Source organism: Salmo trutta, unplaced genomic scaffold (assembly GCF_901001165.1).
Source record: "Salmo trutta unplaced genomic scaffold, fSalTru1.1, whole genome shotgun sequence".
Taxonomy (NCBI): domain Eukaryota; kingdom Metazoa; phylum Chordata; class Actinopteri; order Salmoniformes; family Salmonidae; genus Salmo; species Salmo trutta.
Window position 1 is genome coordinate 1258722 of NW_021822962.1, and position 22269 is coordinate 1280990.

A 22269-nucleotide genomic window follows, 5' to 3' on the forward strand; every position below is an offset into this window, starting at 1 on the left:
TCCAGTAGAGTCCAGTAGAGTCCAGTAGAGTCCAGTAGAGACCAGTAGAGACACAGTAGAGACCAGTAGAGTCCAGTCGAGACACAGTAGATTCCAGTGGAGACAGAGTGGAGACCAGTAGTCCAGTAGAGTCCAGTGGAGACAGAGTGGAGACCAGTAGTCCAGTAGAGTCCAGTAGAGACACAGTAGAGACCAATAGAGTCCAGTCGAGACACAGTAGAGTCCAGTAGAGACACAGTAGAGTCCAGTGGAGACAGAGTGGAGCCCAGTAGTGCAGTAGAGTCCAGTAGAGACACAGTAGAGTCCAGTAGAGACACAGTAGAGACCAGTAGAGACACAGTAGAGTGCCCAGTGTTACAGGCGTCACTGAGCATGCTTAACAGGATAGCTTCCTCACTCACAAGTCCTTACTGATCCTCTGTAACACCAGTTCTCAGTGCAGTGGCCTCACAGCTAGAAGAGGAAGACACATTGACAGGGTTAACAAAAAGGATTTACAAACTGTCAAACATTGCAAACGTTCAACCCCAACTGTCTGGTTACTACTGAGCTAGAGAAAGGTTGATTTAACATTACTGTCTAACATCTAGACTGTAAATCTATTGATTAGGCTCCTTCTACGTCTTGACCGTAAGAGTAGATGATTACAATGTAGTACTGTCATAACCTTTTATTAAAACAGATTTCTGCACCAAGGATCTGCTGCCCCCTAGCTGCTGAGCTACGGTATGAACAACGAGTGAACCTTTTAACATAATGACCGTGCATCAACAATGTCAGCAAAAGCAGAACAAACATACAGCTATGTAACATGCTATAGCACACATGGCAGAAGGACAAGAGGAGCATGAGACATGATATATGAGACATGAGATATGAGACATGAGACATGAGATATGAGACATGAGACCTGAGACATGAGACCTGAGACATGAGACATGAGACATGAGACATGAGACATGAGACCTGAGACATGAGACATGAGATATATCATGTCCCATATCTCATATGAGACATGAGACATAAGACCTGAGACATGAGACATGAGACCTGAGACATGAGACATGAGATATGAGACCTGAGAACCCAAAAGCTTGACACAACAAATCATCCATCACTAGGACACGGAGTGTTAACTGGTCAGGTCACATGGTCAGGGAAAACTCCTGGACCAACACAGCAGTCATTTAACCCTAGCAGGACACTGCCATACATATACACACACACACACACACACACACACACACACACACACACACACACACACACACACACACACACACACACACACACACACACACACACACACACACACACACACACACACACAGATTTGTATTCATGGTACAGACAGAGGGAGATCCCCACAGTTGTTAATGAGGCTGTGAAGCAAACAGAACACCAGGACACAGACCACCACTCTGGTCAGACCCAATTACTTACTGAGCTAAACAGCCCTCTCTCTCTCTGTGAGTCAGACCACTGTAGAGAGGCCTATTGTAATATGAGAGGTCTTGCTCTGGCAAAAACAAAACACACAAAATGCTGGTGAGAGAGAAACCAGGGAGAGCCAATGGCTGCAATGTTCACTCTTCACTCCACTGGAATGACATGATTGATTGGACAGGATGATGTTGGATGACAGATAGTGGGTGAGTTAGGAAACCTCAGAATAAACAGAATCATTCATGTCCTAGTGTATAAAAACCTTCAGAAGATACTTCACTTCAGCAGAGAGTATTCAGCAATCAGCGCAAGAATAGAGATCTTTACCTACCGACCAGACCTGGGTTCTAATACTATTTGAAATCTTTTAATGACTGAGCGTTTGCTCTAGTCTGCCTGAAGCGCTTGGGACTTTTCTAAAAATCCATTAAGCCAAGCAAGATCAATCAAGCACAGATTAAGTATGATCAATCAAGCACAGATAAATTATTTGAAATGATTTCATATAGTATTTGAACCCAGGTCTGTTAGCTACTTTAAACTTGTCTACACAATGTCACTATTATGTGTAAAAACCACCATTCTACTCACTGCTGTGATGAAGGTGCTGCCCTGGGCTTGGAGGACCTGGTCCTTAGGGAACAGGGCTGGGGGAGGGGCCATCTGAGGGTGGGAGGAGCCGGGACACAGGAAGGAGGAAGTGGAGTCGCTGGGTAAGGCATCGATGATGATGTTGGGGTGGCCGTGGCCTGGGATAGGGAGGGTGAGGCTGTTCAGACCCGTCACATTGTCACTGGAGGTACACTGGGACGACGTCTCCCCCGAGCTCTCTGTGACTGTTGGACAACACACAGAAGATACAATAGTCATTTAGTTTTGGGAGACTTTCAGGGGGACAGAGAGGAACATGAGCACAGTTTCAAAGAGGAATTAGACATCCTTAGTAATGAGTTAGGGACAGTAAGACACTTTAAGCCGAGGACATGGTATGCATACCAAATGGCTCCCTATTCCCTATATAGTGCACTATGGTTGACCAGGACTTATAGGGCTCTGGTTAAAAGTAGTGCACTAAATAGAGAAGAGGGTGCCATTTGGGACTCAGGCATGGATACCTGTTAGGGCCTGCCTGTCACTCACTCACTCACTCACTCACTCACTCACTCACTCACTCACTCACAGAAGGCTGCCTGTCTGTCACTCACTCACAGAAGGCTGCCTGTCTGTCACTCACTCACAGAAGGCTGCCTGTCTGTCACTCACTCACAGAAGGCTGCCTGTCTGTCACTCACTCATAGAAGGCTGGTTGCCCGTGTCCTGCTCCAGCTCGTCCTCCTCAATGCAGTCGTAGGGCCAGTGGCTGAAGGAGGGAACGCTGCCCAGGGCGTGGGGGTGCTGGTGGGCGTGGGGGTGCTGGTGGGCGTGGGGGTGCTGGTGGGCGTGGGGGTGCTGGTGGGCAGGTGAGGGGTACAGGTGCAGGTTGAGGGAGCCCAGCAGTGAGGAAGAGGACTGGGAGGAGGAAGAGGAGGGTGCTACTGTTGGAGATGGTGGAGTGAGGGCCGCTTAAAGGGCGTGGAGTGGTCGAAGGAGGACACCGCGATGGACGCCCTGGTCCTGGACTCTGGAGGGAGAGAGGGAAAGATTGGGTAGAGAACATGAACATTTCACTGTACACATTTCTATCTATGGATCATGTCGCCATGGAAGGATGTGTCAGGCTACTCTGGGACAACCACAGGAGGTATCAGGCTACTCTGGGGACAACCACAGAACACAGGAGGTATCAGGCTACTCAGGGGACAACCACAGAACACAGGAGGTATCAGACTACTCAGGGGACAACCACAGAACACAGGAGGTATCAGGCTACTCAGGGGACAACCACAGAACACAGGAGGTATCAGACTACTCAGGGGACAACCACAGAACACAGGAGGTATCAGGCTACTCAGGGGACAGCCACAGAACACAGGAGGTGTCAGGCTACTCTGGGACAACCACAGAACACAGGAGGTATCAGACTACTCAGGGGACAACCACAGAACACAGGAGGTATCAGGCTACTCAGGGGACAACCCAGAACACAGGAGGTATCAGGCTACTCTGGGACAACCACAGAACACAGGAGGTATCAGACTACTCAGGGGACAACCACAGAACACAGGAGGTATCAGGCTACTCAGGGGACAACCACAGAACACAGGAGGTATCAGACTACTCAGGGGACAACCACAGAACACAGGAGGTATCAGGCTACTCAGGGGACAGCCACAGAACACAGGAGGTATCAGGCTACTCTGGGACAACCACAGAACACAGGAGGTATCAGGCTACTCAGGGGACAACCACAGAACACAGGAGGTATCAGGCTACTCAGGGGACACCACAGAACACAGGAGGTGTCAGGCTACTCTGGGACAACCACAGAACACAGGAGGTATCAGACTACTCAAGGGACAACCACAGAACACAGGAGGTATCAGGCTATCAGGGGACAACCACAGAACACAGGAGGTGTCAGGCTACTCTGGGACAACCACAGAACACAGTAGGTATCAGGCTACTCAGGGGACAACCACAGAACACAGGAGGTATCAGGCTACTCTGGGACAACCACAGAACACAGGAGGTATCAGGCTACTCAGGGGACAACCACTGAACACAGGTTGATGTTACATTGTGTCTAGTGTTTGAGTTGATGTTACATTGTATCTAGTGTTTGAGTTGATGTTACATTGTGTCTAGTGTTTGAGTTGATGTTACATTGTGTCTAGTGTTTGAGTTGATGTTACATTGTATCTAGTGTTTGAGTTGATGTTACATTGCATCTAGTGTTTGAGTTGATGTTACATTGTATCTAGTGTTTGAGTTGATGTTACATTGTATCTAGTGTTTGAGTTGATGTTACATTGTGTCTAGTGTTTGAGTTGATGTTACATTGTATCTAGTGTTTGAGTTGATGTTACATTGTATCTAGTGTTTGAGTTGATGTTACATTGTATCTAGTGTTTGAGTTGATGTTACATTGTATCTAGTGTTTGAGTTGATGTTACATTGTATCTAGTGTTTGAGTTGATGTTACATTGTATCTAGTGTTTGAGTTGATGTTACATTGTATCTAGTGTTTGAGTTGATGTTACATTGTATCTAGTGTTTGAGTTGATGTTACATTGTATCTAGTGTTTGAGTTGATGTTACATTGTATCTAGTGTTTTTGAGTTGATGTTTACATTGTATCTAGTGTTTGAGTTGATGTTACATTGTCTAGTGTTTGAGTTGATGTTACATTGTATCTATGTTTTTAGTTGATGTTACATTGTATCTAGTGTTTGAGTTGATGTTACATTGTATCTAGTGTTTGAGTTGATGTTACATTGTATCTAGTGTTTGAGTTGATGTTACATTGTATCTATGTTTGAGTTGATGTTACATTGTATCTAGTGTTTGAGTTGATGTTACATTGTATCTAGTGTTTGAGTTGATGTTACATTGTATCTAGTGTTTGAGTTGATGTTACATTGTGTCTAGTGTTTGAGTTGATGTTACATTATCTAGTGTTTGAGTTGATGTTACATTGTGTCTAGTGTTTGAGTTGATGTTACATTGTATCTAGTGTTTGAGTTGATGTTACATTGTATCTAGTGTTTGAGTTGATGTTACATTGTGTCTGTGTTTGAGTTGATGTTACATTGTGTCTAGTGTTTGAGTTGATGTTACATTATCTAGTGTTTGAGTTGATGTTACATTGTATCTAGTGTTTGAGTTGATTACATTGTGTCTAGTGTTTGAGTTGATGTTACATTGTATCTAGTGTTGAGTTGATGTTACATTGGTATCTAGTGTTTGAGTTGATCTTACATTGTGTCCTAGTGTTTGAGTTGATGTTACATTGTATCTAGTGTTTGAGTTGATTGTGTACAAACATCCAGAAAAATGTTGATTACAAAACAGACCGTGAGGCTGGGTAGAAACTGAGTGCAGAACGAGGAGAGCTAATGTTTTGGTATTCTTGCGGTAGCTAGCAGCCATTCATTAAGGTCTACAGGTACTGTTGAAAGAGAATTCCATCTTGAAAGAAAAGTAATTTGATTATGAATGCTGGCAAATTAGATGACTTTGGTTAAGGCTGAAGGACTGGAATGTCAACGGGAACGGTCCTGTACGGCCCTGACTCCACCTGCAGCGTTAACTTCAACATCCGTAGATATCTGACATGCACCAAATCACCTGCTACAGACACAAGTCCAGACAACCTCCTTCCTCCAAACAGGACACTGTGTCAGTACATAAGAGCTGCCTGGTGGAGTATGAGTGTAGAAGTAGACTTTGAGAGGATATTTCAGCTGGAACAGAACATCTAATGGGTTAAAGGGAGAACAGGGGAGATGTGCTCTGAGATGCTGGGATGTTGTGCTTTGATTCAGTCAACTTGACAACACACCCCTATCCTGGGAGAGAGAGCATTTACAAATCAGCCTTTCTCATCAGCAGCTGCATTGGCAGACATGTTGTTGAAAGTCACATTCAGAGAGAGAGAGAGAGAGAGAGAGAGAGAGAGGAGAGAGAGAGAGAGAGAGAGAGAGAGAGAGAGAGAGAGAGAGAGAGAGAGAGAGAGAGAGAGAGAGAGGAGAGAGAGAGAGAGAGAGAGAGAGAGAGAGAGAGAGGAGAGAGAGAGATATTATGTGGATTTTGTATGCTAACCTCACAAAATGAATTTCCAGGTAAATTAGGTTATGATAGCATATCATAGAGACAGCTCACCTGACCCCTTCATGATGTAATCAATGGCTCGGTCACTAATGGCAGCATCACTAGGCTTGATGTCCATGAAAGGCTTGCTGCCAATCCCCATGGAAACCATCTCTTTCAAGCGCACCTCTGTAGTTAAGAGAATAAACACGTTATGACCCTCAATCAGACCCACAACGAGAGGTTCTATTTGATGTACCTGAACTAGAACCAGACATGTCACCTCTTAATGACTGGTCCAGAAGGTTATCAACACAGGCCTCAGGTCAGACAAGAGACATGTCACCTCTTAATGACTGGTCCAGAAGGTTATCAACACAGGCCTCAGGTCAGACAAGAGACATGTCACCTCTTAATGACTGGTCCAGAAGGTTATCAACACAGGCCTCAGGTCAGACAAGAGACATGTCACCTCTTAATGACTGGTCCAGAAGGTTATCAACACAGGCCTCAGGTCAGACAAGAGACATGTCACCTCTTAATGACTAGTCCAGAAGGTTATCAACACAGGCCTCAGGTCAGACAAGAGACATGTCACCTCTTAATGACTGGTCCAGAAGGTTATCAACACAGGCCTCAGGTCAGACAAGAGACATGTCACCTCTTAATGACTGGTCCAGAAGGTTATCAACACAGGCCTCAGGTCAGACAAGAGACATGTCACCTCTTAATGACTGGTCCAGAAGGTTATCAACACAGGCCTCAGGTCAGACAAGAGACATGTCACCTCTTAATGACTGGTCCAGAAGGTTATCAACACAGGCCTCAGGTCAGACAAGAGACATGTCACCTCTTAATGACTGGTCCAGAAGGTTATCAACACAGGCCTCAGGTCAGACAAGAGATAAAGAGGAATCACTTGTTCCATACACAACAACAAAGATGATGAGCTCATGTCCAGATATGACCCACGACCCCCCCTCTGTGGCCGTGGTTACTCACCCTGTTTCGTAGCGCCTGTCTCCAGAGGATCTTTCCGATGATGGCTTGTCCACACGGCCTTGACCTCTCCAGAGCTGGCCTGTAGGATGAACGTGGTCCTGGGACTTCCTCCTCCGGAACCAGATCTCGAAACGCAGCCCGCTGTCGCCCACGCTCTCTGTCATTCCTATCTCTGCCGTCTGAATGAGTAGCCAGAAACAGTCAACTTTCCAGGAAAACACTGACTGTGGTGGTTTTGAGATTTCACATGGTGGCACAGCAAACTGAACATACTGGTGCAGCGCCTCCATTGTGGAGAACCCTGCTAAATGTGGTTCCACACCTCACAATAAACAATACAAACATCACTGCCTGAACACAACAACATAGCATAATGTTAGCCAACTGGTTGAAATGATTTCAGGTAGAACGGCATATTACTTCACAGTTCCTAACTTCATAGTACATGTGTTGTCATTGTCACCTTGTAGGACTGCTTGTAGATGTACAGGTCGTATCCTCCCTCAATCTTTTTGCTTTTGCTGAAGAGGATGAGGTCCTCGAACAGGAAGACGTGACGGAGGTACTTCCTGCGGCCACACCACACGATGAACTCATCCTGACACCTCAGCTGACCCTGTTCCTTCAGGTTCACCTACAGCAGCAGAGACCAGAGGAGACCTTTCACATGACCTACTCTGACATCTTCTTCCAAACAAATAATTATACATAATGGGAACCTTTCTATTTGCTCTCTCTCAATTCAATTTCAATTTAAGGGCTTTATTGGCAAGGGAAACATATTTTTACATTGCCAAATCTCTCTCTCTCTCTCTCTCTCGGTATCTGTGTGTATCTCTCTCTCTCCTGTATCTGTGTGTATCTCTCTCTCTCTGTCATCTGTATCTTTTTTGTATCTGTGTGTATCTCTCTCTCTCTGTATCTGTGTGTATCTCTCTCTCTCTGTATCTGTGTGTATCTCTCTCTCTCTGTAATCGGTGTGTATCTCTCTCGCTCTGTATCTGTGTTATCTCCTCCTCTGTATCTGTTGTATCTCTCTCTCTGTATCTGTGTGTATCTCTCTCTCTCTGTATCTGTGTGGTATCCTCTCTCTCTCTGTATCTGTGTGTATCTCTCTCTCTGTATCTGTGTGTATCTCTCTCTCTGTATCTGTGTGTACTCTCTCTCTGTATCTGTGTTTGTATCTCTCTCTCTGTATCTGTGTGTATCTCTCTCTCTGTATCTTGTGTGTATCTCTCTCGTACTTAGCTCTCTCTTCTCTGTATCTGTGTGTATTCTCTCCTCTCTCTGTCTCTGTGTGTATCTCCTCTCTCTGTATCTGTGTTGTATCTCTCCTCTGTATCTGTGTGTATCTCTCCTCCTGTATCTGTTGGGTTATCCTCTCTCTCTCTGTATCTGTGTGTATCTCTCTCTCTCTGTATCTGTGTGTATACTCTCTCTCTCTCTGTATTCTGTGTGTATCTCTCTTCTCTGTATCTGTGTTATCTCTCTCTCTGTATCTGTGTGTATCTCTCTCTCTGTATCTGTGTGTATCTCTCTCTCTCTGTATCTGTGTGTATACTCTCTCTCTCTGTATCTGTGTGTATCTCTCTCTTCTCTGTATCTGTAGTGTATCTCTCTCTCTCTGTATCTGTGTGTATCTCTCGTCTCTCTGTGTCTCTGTCTCTCTTTATATCTCTCTCTCTCTGTTATACTCTCTCTCTCTCTCTGTATATCTCTCTCTCTCTGTATACAGCTCTACTGTTCTACAGCTCTACTGTTCTACTGTTCTACTGTTCTACTGTTCTACTGCTCTACTGTTCTACAGCTCTACTGTTCTACTGTTCTACTGCTCTACTGTTCTACTGTTCTACAGCTCTACAGCTCTACAGCTCTACTGCTCTACAGCTCTACTGTTCTACTGTTCTACAGCTCTACAGCTCTACTGTTCTACTGCTCTACTGCTCTACAGCTCTACAGCTCTACTGTTCTACTGTTCTACAGCTCTACAGCTCTACTGTTCTACAGCTCTACAGCTCTACAGCTCTACTGTTCTACAGCTCTACAGCTCTACAGCTCTACTGTTCTACTGTTCTACAGCTCTACAGCTCTACAGCTCTACTGTTCTACAGCTCTACTGTTCTACTGTTCTACTGTTCTACAGCTCTACAGCTCTACTGTTCTACAGCTCTACAGCTCTACTGTTCTACTGCTCTACAGTTCTACAGCTCTACAGCTCTACTGTTCTACAGCTCTACAGCTCTACAGCTCTACAGCTCTACTGCTCTACAGCTCTACAGCTCTACAGCTCTACTGTTCTACTGCTTTACTGCTCTACAGCTCTACTGTTCTACTGCTCTACTGCTCTACTGTTCTACTGCTCTACTGTTCTACTGTTCTACAGCTCTACAGTTCTACAGTTCTACAGCTCTACTGTTCTACTGTTCTACTGCTCTACTGCTCTACTGCTCTACTGCTCTACTGTTCTACAGCTCTGCTCTACTGTTCTACTGCTCTACTGTTCTACTGTTCTACAGCTCTACTGCTCTACTGCTCTACTGTTCTACTGTTCTACAGCTCTACTGTTCTACAGCTCTACAGTTCTACAGTTCTACAGCTCTACTGTTCTACTGTTCTACTGCTCTACTGCTCTACTGCTCTACTGCTCTACTGTTCTACAGCTCTGCTCTACAGTTCTACAGCTCTACTGTTCTACTGTTCTACTGCTCTACTGCTCTACTGCTCTACTGTTCTACAGCTCTGCTCTACTGTTCTACAGCTCTACAGCTCTACAGCTCTACTGCTCTACTGTTCTACTGTTCTACAGCTCTACAGCTCTACTGCTCTACTGTTCTACTGTTCTACAGCTCTACAGCTCTACTGCTCTACAGCTCTACTGCTCTACTGCTCTACTGTTCTACAGCTCTACAGCTCTACTGCTCTACTGCTCTACAGCTCTACTGTTCTACAGCTCTACTGCTCTACTGTTCTACAGCTCTACAGCTCTACTGTTCTACTGCTCTACTGCTCTACTGTTCTACAGCTCTACAGCTCTACAGCTCTACTGCTCTACTGCTCTACAGCTCTACTGCTCTACTGTTCTACAGCTCTACAGCTCTACTGCTCTACTGCTCTACTGCTCTACAGCTCTACAGCTCTACTGCTCTACTGCTCTACAGCTCTACAGCTCTACTGTTCTACTGTTCTACTGCTCTACAGCTCTACTGCTCTACTGTTCTACTGCTCTACTGCTCTACTGCTCTACAGCTCTACTGCTCTACTGCTCTACTGCTCTACAGCTCTACTGCTCTACAGCTCTACAGCTCTACTGCTCTACTGCTCTACTGCTCTACTGCTCTACTGCTCTACAGCTCTACTGCTCTACTGCTCTACAGCTCTACTGTTCTACAGCTCTACTGCTCTACTGCTCTACTGCTCTACTGCTCTACAGCTCTACTGCTCTACAGCTCTACAGCTCTACTGTTCTACTGCTCTACTGTTCTACAGCTCTACAGCTCTACTGTTCTACTGCTCTACTGCTCTACTGTTCTACTGCTCTACTGCTCTACAGCTCTACTGTTCTACAGCTCTACAGCTCTACTGTTCTACTGCTCTACTGCTCTACTGTTCTACTGCTCTACAGCTCTACTGTTCTACAGCTCTACAGCTCTACTGTTCTACTGCTCTACTGCTCTACTGCTCTACTGCTCTACAGTTCTACAGCTCTACAGCTCTACTGTTCTACAGCTCTACAGCTCTACAGCTCTACAGCTCTACTGCTCTACAGCTCTACAGCTCTACAGCTCTACTGTTCTACTGTTCTACTGCTCTACTGCTCTACTGCTCTACTGCTCTACAGCTCTACTGTTCTACTGTTCTACTGCTCTACTGTTCTACTGTTCTACAGCTCTACAGTTCTACAGTTCTACAGCTCTACTGTTCTACTGTTCTACTGCTCTACTGCTCTACTGCTCTACTGCTCTACTGTTCTACAGCTCTGCTCTACTGTTCTACTGCTCTACAGCTCTACAGCTCTACAGCTCTACTGCTCTACTGTTCTACTGTTCTACAGCTCTACAGCTCTACTGTTCTACTGCTCTACTGTTCTACTGTTCTACAGCTCTACAGCTCTACTGCTCTACAGCTCTACTGCTCTACTGTTCTACTGTTCTACAGCTCTACTGTTCTACTGCTCTACTGCTCTACTGTTCTACAGCTCTACAGCTCTACTGCTCTACAGCTCTACTGCTCTACTGCTCTACAGCTCTACAGCTCTACTGCTCTACTGTTCTACTGTTCTACAGCTCTACAGCTCTACTGTTCTACTGCTCTACAGCTCTACTGCTCTACTGCTCTACTGTTCTACAGCTCTACAGCTCTACTGTTCTACTGTTCTACTGTTCTACTGCTCTACAGCTCTACTGCTCTACTGTTCTACAGCTCTACTGCTCTACTGTTCTACTGCTCTACTGTTCTACAGCTCTACAGCTCTACTGCTCTACTGTTCTACAGCTCTACAGCTCTACTGCTCTACTGCTCTACTGTTCTACAGCTCTACTGCTCTACTGCTCTACAGCTCTACTGCTCTACTGTTCTACTGTTCTACAGCTCTACTGCTCTACAGCTCTACTGTTCTACAGCTCTACTGCTCTACAGCTCTACTGTTCTACAGCTCTACAGCTCTACTGCTCTACTGCTCTACTGTTCTACTGTTTTACAGCTCTACAGCTCTACTGCTCTACTGCTCTACTGCTCTACTGCTCTCCCCCCGACTTACATCACATCCTCGGATGGCGTCCATGGCCAGCAAGTCGTTGCCATGGCGCAGCTGGAACTTAACCATCTCCTCTGCGGTGCGGAGGTCAGAGAGCTCCTGTTCCTGGGACTGACCACACTCCTTGATCAGGTCCTTCAGCAGCAGGGCGTACTTAGACATCCTCTGGATGGGCTTCAGCAGGTAGGACGCCAGGTCCATCTTATCACCCAGCTCCAACTGCTTGTTCTGGGGAGACAGAGAGGTTAGAGGTCAGAGGTTAGAGGTCAGAGGTCAGGATACATACATACAGAAAGATAAACAGACCAACAGACAGGTAGGACACCAGGTCCATCTTATCACCCAGCTCCAACTGCTTGTTCTGGGGAGACAGAGAGGTTAGAGGTCAGAGGGTAGAGGTCAGGATACATACAGAAAGATAAACAGACCAACAGACAGGTAGGACGCCAGGTCCATCTTATCACCCAGCTCCAACTGGTTGTTCTGGGGAGACAGAGAGGTTAGAGGTCAGAGGTCAGGATACATACAGAAAGATAAACAGACCAAAAGACAGGTAGGACACCAGGTCCATCTTATCACCCAGCTCCAACTGGTTGTTCTGGGGAGACAGACGCACACATAGAGGAGGATGAGAGGGGATGTAGGACTCTGTATGCAGACCTACAATAGCTTTTCTAAATGGGAATTCTGATGTCAATTCAACTCTTCCATTCTACACAGGTAGACGTCCAGTAGCTATGTAAAGTTTGACAATGGGAATTGTAATGTTACTGAATGTAGAACTAGCAGATGTATACTAGTAGCACCCTATATGACGTCAGGCTCACACAACCTTACAATTATCCTGTTGCTGTGAAGTAGTTTGGTTCATATTGGTTAAAGGTCAGGGCTGGTGTTTGTACAGCTGATCCTAGAACGTTAGTAACCACAGCTGTTTCCAGACGCACCTTAAAGAATCCATTCCCGTGGCTGGTGAGTAGAGCATCAGACTGCGGCTTGTTCTTGCTGTAGAGAGCGTACATTCCAAACTGATCCTCCTGCACACAGGAATAACAAGTTACCACTCTGATTACAGTCAAACTGATCCTCCTGCACACAGGAATAACAAGTTATCACTCTGACTACAGTCAAACTGATCCTCCTGCACACAGGAATAACAAGTTACCACTCTGACTACAGTCAAACTGATCCTCCTGCACACAGGAATAACAAGTTACCACTCTGACTACAGTCAAACTGATCCTCCTGCACACAGGAATAACAAGTTACCACTCTGACTACAGTCAAACTGATCCTCCTGCACACAGGAACAACAAGTTACCACTCTGACTACAGTCAAACTGATCCTCCTGCACACAGGAATAACAAGTTACCACTCTGACTACAGTCAAACTGATCCTCCTGCACACAGGAATAACAAGTTACCACTCTGACTACAGTCAAAGGTACACACACAGGATGTGTTCCAAATGGCACCCTATTCCCTATATAGTGCACAACTTTTGAATAGGGCCCATAGAGAATAGGGTGCATTATTTAGGGAATAGGGTGCCATTTGGGACGCGGACCCGGGGTTCTGTGCTAGGCCTAAACACAGAGACTCATTTAGCTCATGAGGCCTGGATTCCATCAACCAACTATTAGAATACCATCAACCAACCATTAGAATACCATCAACCAACCATTAGAATACCATCAACCAACCATTAGAATACCATCAACCAACCATTAGAATACCATCAACCAACCATTAGAATACCATCAACCAACCATTAGGATTCCATCAACCAACCATTAGGATTCCATCAACCAACCATTAGGATTCCATCAACCAACCATTAGGATTCCATCAACCAACCATTAGGATTCCATCAACCAACCATTAGAATACCATCAACCAACCATTAGAATACCATCAACCAACCATTAGAATACCATCAACCAACCATTAGAATACCATCAACCAACCATTAGGATTCCATCAACCAACCATTAGAATACCATCAACCAACCATTAGAATACCATCAACCCAACCATAGAATACCATCAACCAACCTTAGAATACCATCAACCAACCATTAGAATACCATCAACCAACCATTAGAATACCATCAACCAACCATTAGAATACCATCAACCAACCATTAGAATACCATCAACCAACCATTAGAATACCATCAACCAACCATTAGAATACCATCAACCAACCATTAGAATACCATCAACCAACCATTAGGATTCCATCAACCAACCATTAGGATTCCATCAACCAACCATTAGGATTCCATCAACCAACCATTAGGATTCCATCAACCAACCATTAGAATACCATCAACCAACCATTAGAATACCATCAACCAACCATTAGAATACCATCAACCAACCATTAGAATACCATCAACCAACCATTAGAATACCATCAACCAACCATTAGAATACCATCAACCAACCATTAGAATTCCATCAACACCATAGATCCATCAACCAACCTTAGAATACATCAACCAACCATTAGATTCCATCAACCAACCATAGGATACCATCAACCAACCATTAGATACCATCAACCAACCAGTAGAATAACCATCAACCAACCATTAGAATACCATCAACCAACCATTAGGATTCCATCAACCAACCATTAGAATACCATCAACCAACCATTAGAATACCATCAACCAACCATAAGGATTCCATCAACCAACCATTAGAATACCATCAACCAACCATTAGGATTCCATCAACCAACCATTAGAATACCATCAACCAACCATTAGAATACCATCAACCAACCATTAGAATACCATCAACCAACCATTAGGATACATCAACAACCATTAGAATCCATCAACCAACCATTAGGATTTCCATCAACAACCATTAGAATACCATCACCAACCATTAGGATTCCATCAACCAACCATTAGGATCCATCAACCACCATTAGGATTCCATCAACCAACCATTAGAATACCATCAACCAACCATTAGAATACCATCAACCAACCATTAGGATACCATCAACCAACCATTAGAATACCATCAACCAACCATTAGGATACCATCAACCAACCATTAGAATACCATCAACCAACCATTAGAATACCATCAACCATCCATTAGAATACCATCAACCAACCATTAGAATACCATCAACCAACCATTAGAATACCATCAACCAACCATTAGAATACCATCAACCAACCATTAGATACCATCAACCAACCATTAGGATTCCATCAACCAACCATTAGAATACCATCAACCAACCATTAGGATTCCATCAACCAACCATTAGAATACCATCAACCAACCATTAGAATACCATCAACCAACCATTAGAATACCATCAACCAACCATTAGGATACCATCAACCAACCATTAGAATACCATCAACCAACCATTAGGATTCCATCAACCAACCATTAGAATACCATCAACCAACCATTAGGATTCCATCAACCAACCATTAGGATTCCATCAACCAACCATTAGGATTCGATCAACCAACCATTAGAATACCATCAACCAACCATTAGAATACCATCAACCAACCATTAGGATACCATCAACCAACCATTAGAATACCATCAACCAACCATTAGGATACCATCAACCAACCATTAGAATACCATCAACCAACCATTAGAATACCATCAACCAACCATTAGGATTCCATCAACCAACCATTAGAATACCATCAACCATCCATTAGAATACCATCAACCAACCATTAGAATACCATCAACCAACCATTAGAATACCATCAACCAACCATTAGAATACCATCAACCAACCATTAGAATACCATCAACCAACCATTAGAATACCATCAACCAACCATTAGGATTCCATCAACCAACCATTAGGATACCATCAACCAACCATTAGAATACCATCAACCAACCATTAGAATACCATCAACCAACCATTTGAATACCATCAACCAACCATTAGAATACCATCAACCAACCATTAGAATACCATCACCAACCATTAGAATACCATCAACCAACCATTAGGATTCCATCAACCAACCAACCATTAGGATATCATCAACCAACCATTAGAATACCATCAACCAACCATTAGAATACCATCAACCAACCATTAGGATTCCATCAACCAACCATTAGGATTCCATCAACCAACCATTAGGATTCCATCAACCAACCATTAGAATACCATCAACCAACCATTAGAATACCATCAACCAACCATTAGAATACCATCACCAACCATGTAGAATACCATCAACCCATCAACCAACCATTAGAATACCATCAACCAACCATTAGGATTCCATCAACCAACCATTAGAATACCATCAACCAACCATTAGAATACCATCAACCAACCATTAGAATACCATCAACCAACCATTAGGATTCCATCAACCAACCATTAGGATCCCATCAACCAACCATTAGAATACCATCCATCAACCAACCATTAGGATTCCATCAACCAACCATTAGAATACCATCAACCAACCATTAGGATACCATCAACCAACCATTAGAATACCATCAACCAACCATTAGGATTCCATCAACCAACCATTAGAATACCATCAACCAACCATTAGGATTCCATCAACCAACCATTAGGATTCCATCAACCAACCATTAGGATTCCATCAACCAACCATTAGAATACCATCAACCAACCATCAACCAACCATTAGAATACCATCAACCATCCATTAGAATACCATCAACCAACCATTAGAATACCATCAACCAACCATTAGGATTCCATCAACCAACATTAGATACCATCAACCAAACCATTAGAATACCATCAACCAACCATTAGGATTCCATCAACCAACCATTAGGATTCGATCAACCAACCATTAGAATACCATCAACCAACCATTAGAATACCATCAACCAACCATTAGGATTCCATCAACCAACCATTAGGATACCATCAACCAACCATTAGAATACCATCAACCAACCATTAGGATTCCATCAACCATCCATTAGAATACCATCAACCAACCATTAGGATTCCATCAACCAACCATTAGGATTCCATCAACCAACCATTAGAATACCATCAACCAACCATTAGAATACCATCAACCAACCATTAGAATACCATCAACCAACCATTAGGATTCCATCAACCAACCATTAGGATACCATCAACCAACCATTAGAATACCATCAACCAACCATTAGGATTTCCATCAACCAACCATTAGCATACCATCAACCAACCATTAGAATACCATCAACCAACCATTAGGATACCATCAACCAACCATTAGAATACCATCAACCAACCATTAGAATACCATCAACCAACCATTAGAATACCATCAACCAACCATTAGGATTCCATCAACCAACCATTAGGATTCCATCAACTAAACCATTAGGATTTCCATCAACCAACCATTAGAATACCATCAACCAACCATTAGAATACCATCAACCAATTATTAGGATTCCATCAACCAACCATTAGGGTTCCATCAACCAACCATTAGAATACCATCAACCAACCATTAGGATTCCATCAACCAACCATTAGGGTTCCATCAACCAACCATTAGGATACCATCAACCAACCATTAGGATACCATCAACCAACCATCAGGATTTCATCAACCAACCATTAGAATACCATCAACCAACCATTAGGATTCCATCAACCAACCATTAGAATACTATCAACCAACCATTAGAATACCATCAACCAACCATTAGAATACCATCAACCAACCATTAGGATTCCATCAACCAACCATTAGGAGACCATCAAGCAACCATTAGGATTCATCAACCAACCATTAGGATACCATTCAACCAACCATTAGAATACCATCAACCAACCATTAGAATACCATCAACCAACCATTAGAATACCATCAACCAACCATTAGGATTCCATCAACCAACCATTAGAATACTATCAACCAACCATTAGAATACCATCAACCATCCATTAGAATACCATCAACCAACCATTAGGATTCCATCAACCAACCATTAGAATACCATCAACCAACCATTAGAATACCATCAACCAACCATTAGAATACCATCAACCAACCATTAGAATACCATCAACCAACCATTAGGATTCCATTTGATTTCAACTAAAACCTCTACATATATTAGTTTATAGTTGAGTTAGTTTGGTACCCACCAATAGTAACATGTTTAAAAGAACATTTCTTATTTTAAAGTAACTGTCCAATAAAAATCATATTCTCTCAACTCATACCCAGGTCATGTCGTTAACTCGTCTTATACTTGTAGTTGAGAAAAAGCATTCGGTAAAAGCCTGCCTCAAAGGTCACCTCAAAGGTCAAATATTAAAAAGGGTGTTTATGTTTTCTTAAGAAGGTTAGTGAACGACAGACAGTCCAATATGTAGATCACTCTGCTATGCTAGAACTAGGGCACTGGGTTTTAGTGTGTCAGTTCCCAGCCCCAGGGCGCTCTCTCTCTCTCTCTCTCTCTCTCTCTCTCTCTCTCTCTCTCTCTCTCTCTTTCTTCTCTTTCTCTCTCTCTCTCTGACTTCCCTACAGGACCTGGACCAGAGATCTGATGAAAGGCCTCATTGACTGAAACATCACAATCGTTCAATCTTTTCAACCTAATATTTAATCAAATGATACTTTTTTATATATGGAGAGAGTTGCACCTTACATTCATTTGCAGTAGTTTGGGACACATTGTTGGTGACTTCTTTAACGTACTTGTTTAATTCTCTCATAATAAAGGATATGGAATGTATCTGGTCTGACTGAGCTGACTGAGGGACATGTATATCAACCAGCATGTCAGAGAGAGAGGTCATTGGGTCTCTCTGGTGTATTGTCTTGTATTGTGTTTCCAGCAGTGTGCTTGTTTCTAGCCTGAGGCTACAGGCTAAAGTCTGTCCGTCTAGGACAGGGATGGGCAACTTTGATGGGGGTGGGGACCACAACATATCTGATCATCATGAGGGGACACAGTTGCTCACAGTTTGCCATGGGGTGTCGAGAAATGTTGCTGTTTTAAAGCTAGTTTGCTGCAATTCTACACATTTTGCCATGGGGTGTCGAGAAATGTTGCTGTGTTAAAGCTAGTTTGCTGCAATTCTACACATTTTGCCATGGGGTGTCGAGAAATGTTGCTGTTTTAAAGCTAGTTTGCTGCAATTCTACACATTTTGCCATGGGGTGTCGAGAAATGTTGCTGTTTTAAAGCTAGTTTGCTGCAATTCTACACATTTTGCCATGGGGTGTCGAGAAATGTTGCTGTGTTAAAGCTAGTTTGCTGCAATTCTACACATTTTGCCATGGGGTGTCGAGAAATGTTGCTGTGTTAAAGCTAGTTCGCTGCAATTCTACACATTTTGCCATGGGGTGTCGAGAAATGTTGCTGTTTTAAAGCTAGTTTGCTGCAATTCTACACATTTTGCCATGAGGTGTCGAGAAATGTTGCTGTTTTAAAGCTAGTTTGCTGCAATTCTACACATTTTGCCATGAGGTGTCGGGAAATGTTGCTGTTTTAAAGCTAGTTTGCTGCAATTCTACACATTTTGCCATGGGGTGTCGAGAAATGTTGCTGTTTTAAAGCTAGTTTGCTGCAATTCTACACATTTTGCCATGAGGTGTCGAAAAATGTTGCTGTTTTAAAGCTAGTTTGCTGCAATTCTACACATTTTGCCATGAGGTGTCGAGAAATGTTGCTGTTTTAAAGCTAGTTTGCTGCAATTCTACACATTTTGCCATGGGGTGTCGAGAAATGTTGCTGTTTTAAAGCTAGTTTGCTGCAATTCTACACAGTTTGCTTTCGAGTTGTGTAGTCCACTTGTGTAGCTAGCAGGACTGACTTTGTGTTAGCTAGCCAACGTTTAATTACTTCTGCGTTGTGAAAGGAACTAGACACGGACACGAATGATCCATTGGTAGTTTGTTGTAACCAAGTATTGGTGCTAACCGTGTGTTATTGGATGCTAGCATGCTAGTTAGCTACGGCGTCATAGGATACGGTGCACTGGGTGGGTTTCACGGAAGAATACTGTACCAAGTTATCTAGCTGAATAAACTAAGTTTGAGCCTATTCCTGGAAACATTGAACCACTGTAGCTTACATCAATTATAATTTCTAAAGTGGAAGTTCGAAAAGTTATATTTGAGTGTTTCAGTGAATGGTTAGTGAGGGAGGCCCTGCTCTCTCGCTTCCCCAGTTGTTTAGTTAATTTTCATTCCAATCTCCTTTGCATTAGCGTAGCCTCTCCTGTAGTAGCCTGTCAACTATGTGTCTGTCTATCCCTGTTCTCTCCTCTCTGCACAGGCCACACAAACGCTTCACACCGCATGGCCGCTGCCACTCTAACCTGGTGGTCCCAGCGCACACGACCCACGTGGAGTTCCAGGTCTCCGGCAGCCTCTGGAACTGCCGGTCTGCGGCCAACAAGGCAGAGTTCATCTCAGCCTATGCTACCCTCCAGTCCCTCGACTTCTTGGCACTGACGGAAACATGGATCACCACAGAAAACACTGCTACTCCTACTGCTCTCTCCTCGTCTGTCCACGTGTTCTCGCATACCCCTAGAGCATCGAGCCAGCGGGGTGGTGGCACTGGAATCCTCATCTCTCCCAAGTGGACATTCTCTCTTTCTCCCCTGACCCATCTGTCTATCTCCTCCTTTGAATTCCATGCTGTCACAGTCACTAGCCCATTCAAGCTTAACATCCTTATCGTTTATCGCCCTCCAGGTTCCCTTGGAGAGTTCATCAATGAGCTTGACGCCTTGATAAGTTCCTTTCCTGAGGATGGCTCACCCCTCACAATTCTGGGTGACTTTAACCTCCCTACGTCTACCTTTGACTCATTTCTCTCTGCCTCCTTCTTTCCACTCCTCTCCTCTTACCTCACCCTCTCACCGTCCCCCCCTACTCACAAGGCAGGCAATACGCTTGACCTCATCTTTACTAGATGCTGTTCTTCTACTAATCTCACTGCAACTCCCCTCCAAGTCTCCGACCACTACATTGTATCCTTTTCCCTCTCGCTCTCCTCCAATCACTACTCACTCTGCCCCTACTCAGATGGTATTGCGCTGTCGCAACCTTCGCTCTCTCTCTCCTGCTACTCTTCATCTTCCATCCTATCATCTCTTCCCTCTGCTCAATCCTTCTCCAACCAATCTCCTGATTCTGCCTCCTCAAACCTCCTCTCCTCCCTTTCTGCATCCCTTGACTCTCTATGTACCCTATCCTCCCGGCCGGCTCGGTCCTCCCCTCCTGCTCCGTGGCTTGACGACTCACTGCGAGCTCACAGAACAGGGCTCCAGGCAGCCGAGCGGAAATGGAGGAAAACTAGCCTCCCTGTGGACCTGGCATCTTTTCACTCCCTCCTCTCTACATTTTCTTCCTGTTTCTGCTGCTAAAGCCACTTTCTACCACTCTAAATTCCAAGCATCTGCCTCTAACCCTAGGAAGCTCTTTGCCACCTTCTCCTCCCTCCTGAATCCTCCTCCCCCTCCCCCCTCCTCCCTCTCTGCGGATGACTTCGTCAACCATTTTGAAAAGAAGGTTGATGACATCTGATCCTCGTTTGTTAAGTCAAACGACACCGCTGGTCCTGCTCACATTGCACTACCCTATGCTTTGACCTCTTTCTCCCCTCTCTCTCCAGATGAAATCTTGCGACTTCTGACGGCCGGCCGCCCAACAACCTGCCCGCTTGACGCTATCCCCTCCTCTCTTCTCCAGACCATTTGCGGAGACCTTCTCCCCTACCTCACCTCGCTCATCAACTCATCCTTGACCGCTGGCTACGTCCTTTCCGTCTTCAAGAGAGCGAGAGTTGCACCCCTTCTCAAAAAACCTACACTCGATCCCTCCGATGTCAACAACTACAGACTAGTATCCCTTCTTTCTTTTCTCTCCAGAACTCTTGAGAGTGCTGTCCTTGGCCAGCTCTCTTGCTATCTCTCTCAGAATGACCTTCTTGATCCAAATCAGTCAGGTTTCAAGACTGGTCATTCAACTGAGACTGCTCTTCTCTGTGTCACGGAGGCTCTCCGCACTGCTAAAGCTAACTCTCTCTCCTCTGCTCTGATCCTTCTAGACCTATCTGCTGCTTTTGATACTGTGAACCATCAGATCCTCCTCTCCACCCTCTCCGAGTTGGGCATCTACGGCGCGGCTCACACTTGGATTGCGTCCTACCTGACAGGTCGCTCCTACCAGGTGATGTGGCGAGAATCCGTCTCCGCACCACGTGCTCTCACCACTGGTGTCCCCCAGGGCTCAGTTCTAGGCCCTCTCCTATTCTCGCTATACACCAAGTCACTTGGCTCTGTCATATCCTCACATGGTCTCTCCTTTCATTGCTACGCAGACGACACACAATTAAT

At 44.4% G+C, this 22269-nt stretch overlaps 1 protein-coding gene across 1 annotated transcript in view; it reads right to left on the bottom strand.

Annotated features, from left to right (window-relative positions):
• Window positions 1–295: 295 nt before the first annotated feature.
• LOC115187622 (pleckstrin homology domain-containing family G member 4B-like) overlaps window positions 296–22269 on the bottom strand; it is an 88029-nt gene continuing 66055 nt past the window's right edge. Inside the window, 13 exon segments of the mRNA XM_029746594.1 lie at window positions 296–453; window positions 1444–1519; window positions 2038–2282; window positions 2739–2970; window positions 2972–3004; window positions 3006–3067; window positions 6208–6324; window positions 7134–7179; window positions 7181–7231; window positions 7233–7316; window positions 7601–7771; window positions 11894–12118; window positions 12838–12927. Of these exon segments, the coding sequence (XP_029602454.1) occupies window positions 1475–1519; window positions 2038–2282; window positions 2739–2970; window positions 2972–3004; window positions 3006–3067; window positions 6208–6324; window positions 7134–7179; window positions 7181–7231; window positions 7233–7316; window positions 7601–7771; window positions 11894–12118; window positions 12838–12927 (1401 nt within the window). The 3' untranslated portion in view covers window positions 296–453; window positions 1444–1474.